General features: G+C 45.5%; 1 protein-coding gene across 5 annotated transcripts in view; it reads left to right on the plus strand.

Annotated features, from left to right (window-relative positions):
* otofa (otoferlin a) overlaps positions 1-14,639 on the plus strand; it is a 655,153-nt gene that overhangs the window by 430,275 nt on the left and 210,239 nt on the right. For 2 of the 5 annotated variants that reach the window (XM_070884403.1, XM_070884402.1), the window contains exons 8-9: positions 4,118-4,132; positions 7,482-7,537. In XM_070884403.1, the coding sequence (XP_070740504.1) occupies positions 4,118-4,132; positions 7,482-7,537 (71 nt within the window). Of the gene's footprint in view, positions 1-3,294; positions 3,303-3,847; positions 3,893-4,117; positions 4,133-7,467; positions 7,548-14,639 lie in introns of all 5 variants that reach the window. The other 3 variants (XM_070884401.1, XM_070884405.1, XM_070884404.1) reach the window with 2 other exon arrangements.

Here is a 14,639-nt window from a genome sequence, read left to right on the forward strand (position 1 = left end):
TACTATAAAGCATTCTACCCAGAAGATATATGTTTTGAAAGTAAAATTTGGCTATTTAACTTTTTTGAGGATTGTAGTAATATTTTAATACTTGGGGTGTAAAATCTAACAAAAGAATACATATGTAGGATTTACTCAACAAAACTCCAGAATGAAGAATGTTTTGGTTGTGTACATGTCTTTATGACAATGAGATGCTGCAGGAAAGAAAGGATCTGTGTATTTCCAAAGTTGAAGCAAACATCCCAATGAGTAAATGCGCCAGATACATGCATTGTTGAACATTGTTGTGCTTTATTTCAACAATGAACTACAATCTGCATTTGAGACAAATGGTTTCGATCTAATATTGATGTAAAAAAATTTTCAGAACTCATTAATGTTCATATAACTTTAATATAAGTGCAGTCATCTCCACTTAGAATTAAGCTAGATTTGCCAAAGCACTTAATGAAAGGACTCGAGCAAAATCGATGTAATGAGGAATTTGTTTCATGCTATTCGAATTTAATCTGACACTGAGGGATATGTTATTGTTAAGAAGAAATTGTTTTTAAGTGAACAGCTTTTATTTAGGATAATCTATCCATTTATACATCGTGAGATTCACTTGATATATTCAGATACAACAATGGCTTTGAATGAAAAATATCAGTGAAAATGTTGATGTTTTTATATAAGCATGAAAAAATGCTAGTTAAATAAAACAATGAAAGTATTAGTTGCTTAACAATGATAAAACTAATGAATAGTGGTTGGCAAAATTCATCACTAGAAAAAGTTAATCTTCTAGCTGTGAGAAATGTCCAAGTATAGTAATACAGAGGACATCAACTAGTTCCTTCAAAGTAATTGTCTAAACGCTACCAGTACTAGTGTTTTTCAGCAGTTTTATTAAATTCTGGCTACAGAAAGTGTAATATTCTATTTCCTTGAGAAAATAGAAACTTTCTGTTCACTTGGTGTTTGCAGTTAGTAATGGAGGGGGCTTGTTCCATATCAAAGTAAGGAAACTCAAAAATATAAAGTTAAGTTATAAGAAGCAGAACCAGTTTTTTTTTAAAGTACGACGATATAACAACTCCCATGATTCTGAGATGTATCTTACACCAGAGGTCCAAAGAAAAAAGGTTTTCTAACTGATAATTCTTCTTTGATTCATTTTAACTTCAATGTTGTACTTCTACCATTTAATATTTTGGAATACTATTTCCGATGACTGCATAGACAAGTTACAAAGATACTTTAAAAAAACAAATTGTTGAAACTGAGATGATGACAGAAGTGAGATTCTGAAAAGGTTCCCTGCCACTGGCCACGATTGCGTTTATTTTGCAGTTGTTTTCTATGGTGCCTTTATTTACCCATTTCTTAAATATTATTAGCAAAAATATTAAGGATATATTTGATATTTATTAAGAATAAATTGCTACACCATTAGAAGGAAAATATATTTGAGCCAAAAAACGTAAAGAGCATTTGCCAAAGTTAAGTTTAGAACAATTGGAATGTGTTGCGGCCAGTACATAACAGAAAAATGCTGGCTTCTATTCAAGAGGATCAGCTCCAAGTCTAATAGATTGATATTAACCGTCCATACCTGACAAGAATGGGGCATACAGGCTTAAAATAGAGGCAGCATCCTGCCTTCTCGCTTGACGTACCACTAACATCGGCTGGTATTTTAACTCCCAGGTTTAAGGAAACCTTTCATGCGGCCCTTGTCGCAGGCAGTCGAGGGTCTCATTAAAATGAAAAAGCTGGGGTTTGATGATGCCAATCAGACCCTGACGCTATTTTAACTTTGTATCACGAAGTTGATGCCTTGTGCTGGCTTCATCAGAGAAACCCAGTGCAACAGAGCAACAACCCAGAAGAGGACCAAAAAGGTAAGTCATTTTTTTTTTAAAAGGTTTCCTTGCGGGGCCTGGAGGAGCACTCCCGTTAGGGACCCAAGCTTCCCTCCCCCAACTGTGATGGCCTACTACCCACCACCATTTACCTGACTGCCAGGGACTATTCTCACAGGTCCCCGGTTACGGCCTTTTGCCCAGCTCCCACCTGCGGGCCTGACGACATTAATACCAGGTTCAGATGCTGGTCAGACTTGGTATATTTGAATGAGGCCCGGAAGTTAAAATGGCCCTGGCCACACATCATGAGCCAGGGCGAACTTGATGCTCGCTCCACCGGATCCATGCTTGCCCCTCACCTCCAGTTAAAATCGGGGCTCAAAATTCAACTGCCATCAATTCTCTAAATGATTCATGCTGGTATTCAGTTGGGAGTTGGCCTTTGTGGATGTGGTGCATTCCATGTTTGAGGACAGGAAGCTTGGCAGAGGGATGTATATTTTAATGTATGTAATGCCCTAATATCAAATGGGACGGACCAGTCGTAAGTCCCAGTGTCCAGCTGTCCCATCTCTTTGGCTAATGGTAGACAACTTGGAGGACAGAAAAAGGCTGAGAGTGAAAACGTGAAGCAGACGAGGTATTAAAAATAGCTATAGTGGAACTATTTAACCCTATGAGCAACAAAGAATTTCAACCAAAAATAAGATCTTTAGCAAGAAAACAGGATTGTTTCTAATAGCACTAATTTTTATAGTTATCTTCTACTTTAACATTAGCATTGGAAATTTCCAGAAAACTATATTATTGTGTCAATTTTATAAACTGGAAGATGTGTGCATGCTGAAAGTGGTTAAGGTTATTTAATATGATAGAGCATTTGACTTTATTTTGATTATGAAGTCAAAGGTACCAAAATTCACATCATCACCATCCAAATCCAAATCTGATTTTGCATGTTGTCTATAAACATAGGGAGGCAGCTTTCCCCATTATATACGAGCTGCTTGTCTTTGAACCACCAACAAAAATAGAAATGCTGTATACGTTAAAATAAATATCTAAGATTTGGATGAAAGGAAAGGCAGTAATTTGAAAATCTGAAGAGAGTTTCCAATCATCCAGATGAATGCAAGGGAACATAAACACATTTTCACCCCTCTAGTTCACTAGGGGTCATACACGTGCCACCATCAATGGACCACAAGAGAACATTCATGTGTACACTTCTCAGTTAGATTGCTGGGTATAATGGCCCCAAGTTTCCACATGATTTGCTCCTGATTTTTAGGAGCAACTGGTATAGAACGGAGTATCTTAGAAATCGGAATTCTCCACATTTAGTTTGCTCCAGTTCTAGTCAGTTAGAACAGTTTCACTTTGGAACAGAATTTTTTTTTCAAAAGGGGGCGCGTCCGGCCACTTACGCCTGATTTCAAAGTTTCGGCAGTGAAAACTTACTCCAAACTAACTTAGAATAGAGTAAGTGAAGATTTTTGTATGCTCGAAAAAACCTTGTCTACACTTTAGAAAATCAGGCGTAGGTTACAAATCAGGCGTAGGGAATGGTGGGGGGGGGGTGTTTAAAGGGAAGTTTACAAACATTAAACACTTCAGTTTTACAAATAAAGAGCCATCATCAATAATAAATGATAAATACATCAATAAATCAACCAATAAATCAATCAAAAAAAATTAATAAGAAATTTTAAAAAAATATTTAAATCAATAAATAAAACATTTTCTACTTACCGACTGCAGCACCGGGAGCCCTCCAACAGCGTGCTGGGATGCCCCCCTCAGTGTGTCTCTGTCAGTGTCTCTATCTCTGTCTGTCTGTGTGTCTCTCATTCTCTGTCTGTCAGTGTCTGTGTTTCTGACAGCGAGGGGAGGGGGAGGAGGGGGGTAGAGGGAGAGAGGGGGGGAGCAGAGGGAGGGAAGGGGGAGGGATTGGGGAGAAGGGGGAGGGGGGAGAAGGGGGAGGGATGGGGGAGAAGGGGGAGGGATGGGGGAGAAGGGGGAGAAGGGGGAGAAAGGAGATGGGGAAGGAGATTGGGGGGTGGTAAGGAGATTGGGGGGGAAGGAGATTGGGGGGGGTGGGGGGGGAAGGAGAAGGGGGAGGGAGGCTGAACGGGCCGGGCCCGAGACTTCGGGCAGGGCCCGTCCCCAGCATCAGATTTACAGGTAGGTGGCGTTGGGTCGGGTCGGGGGGGTTGTGGGAGGGAGGTCAGTTCGGTTCGGGTCGGGGGGAAGGAGGGAGGGAGGGAGAGGGAGGTCAGGTCGGATCCAGTCCGGAGGCGGTGGGGGGGGAGCGGGTGTCGGGTCCGGTCCGGTGGGGGGGGGGCGGGTGTCGGGTCCGGTCTGGGGGCGGGGGGGGGGGAGCGGGTGTCGGGTCCGGTCCGGTGGGGGGGGGGGGAGCGGGTGTCGGGTCCGGTCCGGTGGGGGGGGGGGGGGGGCGGGTGTCGGGTCCGGTCTGGGGGCGGGGGGGGGGGAGCGGGTGTCGGGTCCGGTCCGGGGGGGGGGGGCGGGTGTCGGGTCCGGTCCGGTGGGGGGGGGGGGGCGGGTGTCGGGTCCGGTCCGGGGGGGGGGGGGGGGAGCGGGTGTCGGGTCCGGTCCGGGGGGGGGGGGGGGCGGGTGTCGGGTCCGGTGGGGGGGGGGGGGGCGGGTGTCGGGTCCGGTCTGGGGGCGGGGGGGGGGGGGGCGGGTGTCGGGTCCGGTCCGGTGGGGGGGGGGAGCGGGTGTCGGGTCCGGTGGGGGGGGGGGGGGGGGGGCGGGTGTCGGGTCCGGTCTGGGGGCGGGTGTCGGGTCCGGTCCGGGGGGAGCGGGTGTCGGGTCCGGTCGGGGGGGGGGGGGGGGCGGGTGTCGGGTCCGGTCCGGGGGGGGGGGGGGCGGGTGTCGGGTCCGGTCCGGGGGGGGGGGGGCGGGTGTCGGGTCCGGTCCGGGGGGGGGGGGGGGGGGCGGGTGTCGGGTCCGGTCCGGGGGTGGGGGCGGGTGTCGGGTCCGGTCCGGGGGGGGGGGGGGCGGGTGTCGGGTCCGGTCCAGAGGCGGTGGGGGGGGAGCGGGTGTCCGGTCCGGTGGGGGGGGGGGGGCGGGTGTCCGGTCCGGTGGGGGGGGGGGGGGGGGTGTCGGGTCCGGTCTGGGGGCGGGGGGGGGGGGAGGGTGTCGGGTCCGGTCCGGGGGGGGGGGGGGGAGCGGGTGTCGGGTCCGGTCCGGGAGGGGGGGGGCGGGTGTCGGGTCCGGTCCGGGGGGGGGGGGGGGAGGGCGGGTGTCGGGTCCGGTCCGGGGGGGGGGGGGGAGCGGGTGTCGGGTCCGGTCCGGGGGGGGGGGGGGCGGGTGTCGGGTCCGGTCCGGGGGGGGGGGCGGGTGTCGGGTCCGGTCCAGAGGCGGTGGGGGGGGAGCGGGTGTCCGGTCCGGTGGGGGGGGGGGGGGGGTGTCGGGTCCGGTCTGGGGGCGGGGGGGGGGGGGAGGGTGTCGGGTCCGGTCCGGGGGGGGGGGGGAGCGGGTGTCGGGTCCGGTCCGGGGGGGGGGGGGGGGGGCGGGTGTCGGGTCCGGTCCAGAGGCGGGAAGCGGGAGTCGATTCGGGAGGAAGCAGGAGCTGGCTGTGGGAGGAGCCTTATTCACGCAGCCTCAGTGAGGCCATTCGGCCAGGGCTAGGGGCTGCATGCTTCGGGCCCCTCCCACACAGTTCGGCGCCTGGAGCTACTGCACTTGCGTGCCGACTGTAGCGCACATGTGCAGAGGTCCCAGCACTGTTTTCGGCGCAGAGACCTAGCTCCACCCCCTACAGCTCCTGCTGTGCTGCGCCGAGGGCCAGGGACCTGCAGGGAGGTGGAGAATATGGAGGGTTTTTTTAGGCGCACTTTGTGGCGCGAAAAACGGGCGTCCAGGTCGGGACTGCGCCGTTCTAGGTGCGGCTCGAAACTTGGGCCCAAAGTGTGGATACCCAAAAATAATACTAGAGATCAAATATGTAGGGAATTATTTATATTATAATTCCCCAAAATGTAATTGTGTCGCTGAAACTGCAGTTACAGATTCCGAGTCACCTGGGCAGGCACTTCTGAACCCAAAATGCTTGAAACTCGTTTCTTTACAAGTAAACCCAAAATAACCAAAATCAAAACATTTCCGAACTTGAATTCTCCTGACAGTAACAACAATATTATACCCAAGACTAATTTTTAGGAAATCAACTGATGTAGTGAATTAGAAGTCTCACTCCCCCTGGTCCAACAATCCTAAATTTGCTTTAGATCTCAAATGAAGTTATTTCACACAATCCTAAACTTGTTTCAGTCCACTGCTCCAATCTGCCCTTATTTTTCAGGAAATTTGCAATCTTCAACTTGAACATTTGCTACTTTGTAGTCTTCAAGATAGGTCATTCATTCATTCCTTCAATTTATCTGTCCTTTTTTTTAACAGTATTCTCAAAATAAATTTAAAAATCACCCTTACCTATTTGGCTTCTTGTGCCAAGTAACCACCTGACTTGACATCCATCAAGTCTCCCAATGACTCCCAATTCCCATCCCAATTACCATTGCTATTCTCTATCTTCTTTCCATCAGGTATTACACAATCCAAATATTAAGTTAATTGAAGACATTGACATATTTCTCAGATTACCTTCAAACATAATAGCCCAAGTTAAAATTTTGTGAATTCATATTTCCACAATATCACTTTAAAGGATGTCCTGCAATTGTATTTGTCCCATGGTATACATATAAATATATACTTGATGCACTCACTGAATAAAATGTATATGCTGTAAATTGCGAACACTGTTATCCATCCTTTAAGAAGACATGTAATATAAAAGTAAACATATCGGGTTAGCGTTTCCGCTTTGGGCATAATTGCCGATTCTAGCGCAAGTTGTGCCCAAAATTGCACTTGCTTTGCAAAGTGTTTCCCGCCATGTTTCAGCTCAAACTCATGTGCATATCACCAAACACAAAGTCTGCCATGAACCAGCGCAATCGGGCAGCATTTTAAAATGTAAATTCTTTTGAAATATTTTGCTCCAAAAAATGTCCTTCCTATATTTAAAAGTGGTAATTTGGTGAAGTTTGATTAAAACAGCCGAAAATAGGTTTATCACTGAAAATAAGCATTTTTAATCACAGTGTCAATCCACCATCTGATTAACCTGACTTTAAATTACTGAAATTCACTTTTAAAATAAATGTAAAACTATTTTCTAGTTATATTGGGGTACATTAGTCAGTTTCTTAGTAAATTTTAAAAAAATCACATTTAAAAGCTTTCAATATGTACCTTTTAGTATTCTTGTGCCCAAAACAACCAGCTTAATTTTTAAAGTCACCCTGAAGGCCTGTAAACAAGCGAAATTAGCGGAAACTTGCAATGGAGATAAATGTACTCTGGAGATATGGCCAATTTTGTGGGCTTCCAGCGTGATGTTTTTTAAAACAAGTGCAAAGTATCGTAGAAACCCAAGTTCGCTGAACACAAATTGCACATAAAATTCTACCGAGAGAAACAGCACAATCGTGCGGAAACTCTAGGCCACCATGAACACATCCAAGCCATACAATCCTATTGAATGTGAACATAATTTACATTGTAACCGCTTATTTTACAGAACAAGTGGTAAAGGAGTTTTTTCAGGAATGAAGCTGGGAAAGACACGTCATTCTAAAGATGATCACAAGAAGGGACATGGAGGTAAGGTCAACATAAACTTTAATTCTTTTTTACATCGAAGTAGTAAAATTACACAAACAATTCAGTCCAGAATTTGTTGCTTTAATAAAGGAGCTGAGATCTTAAGGAATGAACTGCAGTAAACTGTTTGCAAACCAATAACATAGTGATCAAAATAGTGACTCATAAGAGGAAACAGAAATATGAAACAAAATGTGAAAATGTAAAGACCAAAGAAATCACTGTGACCCTTTTATATATACGACTATGTGAACCCATTTGTTTAAGGATTTTTTTAGCCTAGCTATTATAATGTCCAAAAGCATTGAACAATTTCTAGAAAACATACTTTATTGATGCTTATAGAAAAGTCCAAATTCCATGGTACTGGTTTATATGTATTAATGAAGAATAAATTAAAGTAACCTTGCAGTGAGTACATTAAAAAAATTAAAGTTTTAGTGAAGACATTATCTTGCACCAACTGTCCATTTCAAGCAGCATACCTGGATCCCAAAGCAAACCAGTCTGCCAGGAACTGGTCAAAGTTAGCCTTAAGACTATATAGGAAATTAGGAATTGCTAGATGAAAAAATAAATCTAGTTCGCCTTCTACCGTCCTGGTAGTCACATGATACAACAATAACGGAGTTGTTGACTAATCAAATCAATCAATCTCCATCAATTAGTCTACAACAGACCCAGATATGACACAAGGAAAGCCCCAGTGGTGGAGAGCTTTGGGAACCATAGGTTCAAAGTCACCTGTTCCTCCCACATGACATGTCGCAAATTGCTAATATGCTATATCCCAAATGTTATTTTCTGAAAGAAATCTAATTTTCATTTGAATGAATCAATACGGACTGCTTCCGCCAGGTTGTCCGGTGTTTTGTTCCCACAGAGAAAAAAAAGAGAAAAAAAACGAAAAAAAAACAATTCACTAAATATATTCAAAAAGGAGTTAGATATAGTCCTTACTACTAGGGGGATCAAGGGATATGGCGAGAAAGCAGGAATGGGGTACTGAGGTTGCATGTTCAGCCATGAACTCATTGAATGGCGGTGCAGGCTCGAAGGGTCGAATGGCCTACTCCTGCACCTAATTTCTATGTTTTCTATGTCCGCTACTTAAAGGGGCATGCACCTGTTATAATTTAGATCGCTGGATTCGTTTGGTTGACATCTTCATTCCATTTCTCTGTAGTATTTGACTGCACCATCAAAATGGTTCATGCCTTCTGACAACATCATCAGGTAGACAGCGGAATCAGTCAACCCATCGTTCACCGAGCCAAAATATACATTCCAAACCAAACCAAGCTCGGTCTTTCTGGCATGAAGTATTTATTACAAAGAATCTTTACTCTGTCCAGTCTTTCTTAGGGAGCCCTTCCTGGCACTTTGGGGGCGAAAGTCCCCAGCGCCCCGATTGGGGCGGTAACCAACTCGGCGTGGGACGTCCTGCACCCGGCGCGGAAGTCCCGCTCAGCCATGAAATTGCGGTTACTGCCCCTCACAGGAAGTGGAGCGCAATCTCACATCGGCCACTTCCTGTTGGGCGGGTTCCAGGGTGCTACTGGTGCACGTTGGTCAGCGCTGCGTGGTTGCTCCATGTAGCGCTGACGCGTTTCAACACCTCTCCCCTTCGGTTAAAGGGAAGGGCCGCTGCGCACTCTGCCGGGCCTGCACTGGGCCACCAAGGCGGCGTGGTGCCGAGGCCGTAGCCCAGCACCCAAAACGGAGTGCCGGGCTGCACGATGGTGACCTGGACCACACAACAGAGGAAGAAGTCGAGCCGACCGGTGAGTCAGCCAAACCGGCAAGATGGCGACGCGGGCCGCTCCTGACCACCCTTTAACTTTCACCCCGCAAATAATTGTCAGCCCAGTTCGCAACCCGTGAGGCTGGCACTGACACCGCTCATGGCAGCCTTGCAGGGTGCTGACCAATATCCGCCGCAGGGGGGAGAAAGGGGTTGGCGTGGTGTGCTAAGGGGTTGCTGCGCACGACAGTGACATCATTGCTGGTTGCGTGGCAGCCCCACTAAACTGCCGCACACTTTCACGGGAGCCGGTAGTGCCCCCCACCCTGCGGGTGAAAACGGTTTCCTGAGTGTCGCTAAACAGGGCAATTTAGACTCCCTTATCTTCTCCAATGAGGAAGCACAATAAGATGAAATATAGATTTTAGTGACACCTATGTTGCATACATGTGCAATTGACATGAAATTGGAAATTATTGAAAATACATGCCTTTGTGATCAATTTCTGAATAAATCTACGATTAACTTTTGATTGAAAGAGCATTTCATGCCTTTTTTAAGAGCATCATAGAAAAACTGAGTTGAAATAACTAATGTGCTGTAATTCACAATTTGGAGACCAATCAGTAGTATTCTTTCAAAAGAAGACTCTTCAGCCAGAATGATACTCAGTTGGTCGAAGTTTAAATTTGACCCAAAGCTCCTCAGTCCACATTCCTTCTGTTAACTCGTTTTACATTCTGTCTTCAAAGTTAAGAGTAAAATAAAGTCATGGTAAAACTAAAGTATGAGTAAAGTACAAGAAATTCAATTGATCATACAATAAAAGTGACACGATGGCCTATTTCAGATTGGCAAGACAAGACATGCCATTGTGTAGGAATTCTAAGGCAAAGTCTTTTTAACTACACCAAATAAGACCATAAAAAAGACATGTTTTACCATATACATGTTTTACCATATACATGTTTTACCATATACATGACTGAGCAGCTGTGGTTGTGCTGACTCATTTAATTCAATGAAAGTTTTACGTTTCACTTCATTTGCTGTTAATTTACTGCATCCATCATTTGTGTGAGCCATGAAATAGATTTTAACTATTCTAGCTAGAGTGTCAGCCCAAAACTAGTCATATTCATCATCAGTGCTAACAATGAGAGTGGTCTCTTCCATTGCCCTTAGTCTTGGCAAAATAATCAATTCCATCCTCTTTTAGTGTCAGTGTATCTTGACTCATCCAAGACCTCACAATGTCAGTGGCATTACTGGTTTTCCTCCTAGGCTAACTGCAGCACTGAATAATTGCTAGAAGTCTTAAATGCAATTTTCACCTCTTCCCCCAATCAAAAGCAATGATTACCAGAGGCAAGAAAAAGAAAACAAATAGCATGTGTAAAAATGAAATTAAAACATTACCAGTGAAGCTCATGAAAGGAATACATACTGGCACAGGAAGAAGGACAGATCAATAAAGCACTCAAAAATGAAAGAAGAAAAAAAATGAGCTTAAGTGGAGAAAAAAGCCATTTAACAGAATTTTAGTAAAGCATTAAAAGTACCAAAATATGTGTTATGTATGCAAACCTCACCAATGTGTAAGACTTGGCACCAGGGGGCACACCTGTGGGACTTGTGGGTCACCTGTGCACCCTGGGCAAGCAGGTATAAAAGGCAATCCACCATGCTGCTTCCTCACTTCGGAGTTACATTAAAGAGACCAAGGTCACCGTGGTTTGAGCTTACAACACAGTCGTGTGGAGTTATTCTGAACATAATAATTGGCGACGAGTTACAGATCACGAACTTTCACGCGGTAATGGCTGTCGTTGGTATTCTTGAGAGATTTGTTGAGGGTGATAATTGGGAAACCTTCGTTGAGCGTCTCGACCAGTACTTCATGGCCAATAAGCTGGACACGGCTGAGAAACATAGAAACAAAGAAACATAGAAAATAGGTGCAGGAGTAGGCCATTCGGTCCTTCGAGCCTGCACCACCATTCAATAAGATCATGGCTGATCATTCACCTCAGGAACCCTTTCCTGTTTTCTCTCCATACCCCTTGATCCCTTTAGTCGTAAGGGCCATATCTAACTCCCTCTTGAATATATCCAATGAACTGGCATCAACAACTCTCTGCGGTAGGGAATTCCACAGGTTAACAACTCTCTGAGTGAAGAAGTTTCTCCTCATCTCAGTCCTAAATGGCTTACCCCTTATCCTTAGACTATGTCCCCTTGTCCTGGACTTCCCCAACATCGGGAACATTCTTCCTGCATCTAACCTGTCCAGTCCCGTCAGAATTTTATATGTTTCTATGAGATCCCCTCTCATCCCTCTAAACTCCAGTGAATACAGCCCAATCGATCCAGTCTCTCCTCATATATCAGTCCTGCCATCCCGGGAATCAGTCTGGTGAACCTTCGCCGCACTCCCTCAATAGCAAGAATGTCCTTCTTCAGATTAGGAGACCAAACCTGAACACAATATTCCAGGTGAGGCCTCACCAAGGCCCTGTACAACTGAAGTAAGACGTCCCTGCTCCTATACTCAAATCCCCTAGCTATGAAGGCCAACATACCATTTGCCTTCTTCACCACCTGCTGTACGTGCATGCCAACTTTCAATGACTGATGTACCATGACACCCAGGTCTCATTGCACCTCCCCTTTTCCTAATCTGCCACCATTCAGATAATATTCTGCCTTCGTGTTTTTGATACCAAAGTGGATGACCTCACATTTATCCACATTATAGTGTATCTGCCATGCGTTTGCCCACTCACCTAACCTATTCAAGTCACCCTGCCGCCTTTTAGCGTCCTCCTCACAGCTCACACTGCCACCCAGCTTAGTGTCATCTGCAAACTTGGAGATATTACACTCAATTCCCTCATCCAAATCATTAATGTATATTGTAAATAACTGGGGTCCCAGCACTGAGCCCTGCGGCACCCCACTAGTCACTGCCTGCCATTCTGAAAAGGACCCGTTTATCCTGACTCTCTGCTTTCTGTCTGCCAACCAGTTCTCTATCCACATCAATACATTACCCCCAATACCATGTGCTTTAATTTTGCACACCAGTCTCTTGTGTGGGACCTTGTCAAAAGCCTTTTGAAAGTCCAAATACACCACATCCACTGGTTCTCCCTTGTCCACTCTACCAGTTACATTCTCAAAAAATTCTATCGAGGGGATTTGAGTACAGGGGCAGGGAGGTGTTGCTACAGTTGTACAGGGTGAGGCCACACCTGGAGTATTGTGTAGAGTTTTGATCTCCTAACTTGAGGAAGGACATTCTTGCTATTGAGGGAGTGCAGCGAGGGTTCATCAGACTGATTCCCGGGATGGCGGGACTGACATATCAAGAAAGACTGGATCAACTGGGCTTGTATTCATTGGAGTTCAGAAGAATGAGAGGGGATCTCATAGAAACGTTTAAAATTCTGACGGGTTTAGATAGGTTAGATGCAGGAAGAATGTTTCCAATGTTGGGGAAGTCCAGAACCAGGGGTCACAGTCTAAGGATAAGGGGTAAGCCATTTAGGACCGAGATGAGGAGAAACTTCTTCGCCCAGAGAGTGGTGAACCTGTGGAATTCTCTACCACAGAAAGTTGTTGAGGCCAATTCACTAAATATATTCAAAAAGGAGTTAGATGTAGTCCTTACTGCTCGGGGGATCAAGGGGTATGGTGAGAAAGCAGGAATGGGATACTGAAGTTGCATGTTCAGCCATGAACTCTTTGAATGGCGGTGCAGGCTCGAAGGGCTGAATGGCCTACTTCTGCACCTATTTTCTATGTTTCTATGTTTCTAAGATTTGTCAAGCAGGATTTCCCTTTCATAAATCCAGGCTGACTTGGACCGATCCCATCACTGCTTTCCAAATGTGCTGCAATTTCATCTTTTATAATTGATTCCAACATTTTCCCCACTGCTGATGTTAGGCCAACCGGTCTATAATTACCTGTTTTCTGTCTCCCTCATTTCTTAAAAAGTGGTGTTACATTAGCTACCCTCCAGTCCATAGGAACCGATCCAGAGTCGATAGACTGTTGGAAAATGATCATCAATGCATCCACTATTTCTAGGGCCACTTCCTTAAGTACTCTGGGATGCAGACTATCAGGCCCCAGGGATTTATCAACCTTCAATCCCATCAATTTCCCTAACACAATTTTAGGCCTAATAGGGATTTCCTTCAGTTCCTCCTTCCCACTAGACCCTTGGTCCCCTAGTATTTCCGGAAGGTTATTCATGTCTTCCTTCGTGAAGATGGAACCAAAATATTTGTTTAACTGGTCCGCTATTTCTTTGTTCTCCATTATAAATTCACCTGACTCTGACTGCAAGGGACCTACATTTGTTTTCACTAATCTTTTTCTCTTCACATATCTGTAGAAGCTTTTGCAGTCAGTTTTTTTGTTGCCAGCAAGCTTCCTCTCATACTCTATTTTCCCCCTCCTAATTAAACCCTTTGTCCTCCTCTGCTGTATTACAAAATTCTCCCAGTCCTCAGGCTTGCTGCTCTTTCTGGCCAATTTATATGCCTCTTCCTTGGTTTTAACATTCTCCTCAATTTCCCTTGTTAGCCTTCCCCATTTTATTTTTACACCAGCAGGGATGTACAATTGTTGAAGTTCATCCATGTGATCTTTAAATGTTTGCCATTGCCTATCCACCGTCAACCCTTTAAGTATCACTCACCAGTCTATTCTAGCCCATTCACATCTCATACCATCGAAGTTACCTTTCCTTAAGTTCAGCACCCTAGTCTCTGAATTAACTGTGTCACTCTCCACTTTAATAAAGAATTCTTCCATATTATGGTCACTCTTCCCCAAGGGACTTCGCACAAGAAGATTGTTAATTAATCCTTTCTCATTACACATCACCCAGTCCAGGATGGCCAGCCCTCTAGTTGGTTCTTCGACATATTGGTCTAGGAAGCCATCCCTAATATACTCCAGGAAATCCTCCTTCACCGCATTGCTACCAGTTTGGTTAGCCCAATCAATATGTCGATTAAAGTCGCCCATGATAACTGCTGTACCTTTATTGCATGCATCCCTAATTTCTTGTTTGATGCTGTCCCCAACCTCACTACTATTGTTTGGTGGTCTATACACAACTCCCACTAGCGTTTTCTGCCCTTTGGTATCCCGCAGCTCCACCCATACAGATTCCACATCATCCAAGCTAATGTCCTTCCTTACTATTGCATTAATTTCCTCTTTAACCAGCAATGCCACCCCACCTCCTTTTCCTTTCTGTCTGTTCTTCCTAAATGTTGAATACCCCTGTATGTTGAGTTCCCAGCCTTGGTCACCCTGGAACCATGTCT

This window comes from Pristiophorus japonicus, chromosome 7 (genome assembly GCF_044704955.1).
Source record: "Pristiophorus japonicus isolate sPriJap1 chromosome 7, sPriJap1.hap1, whole genome shotgun sequence".
In the NCBI taxonomy this organism is placed as follows: domain Eukaryota; kingdom Metazoa; phylum Chordata; class Chondrichthyes; family Pristiophoridae; genus Pristiophorus; species Pristiophorus japonicus.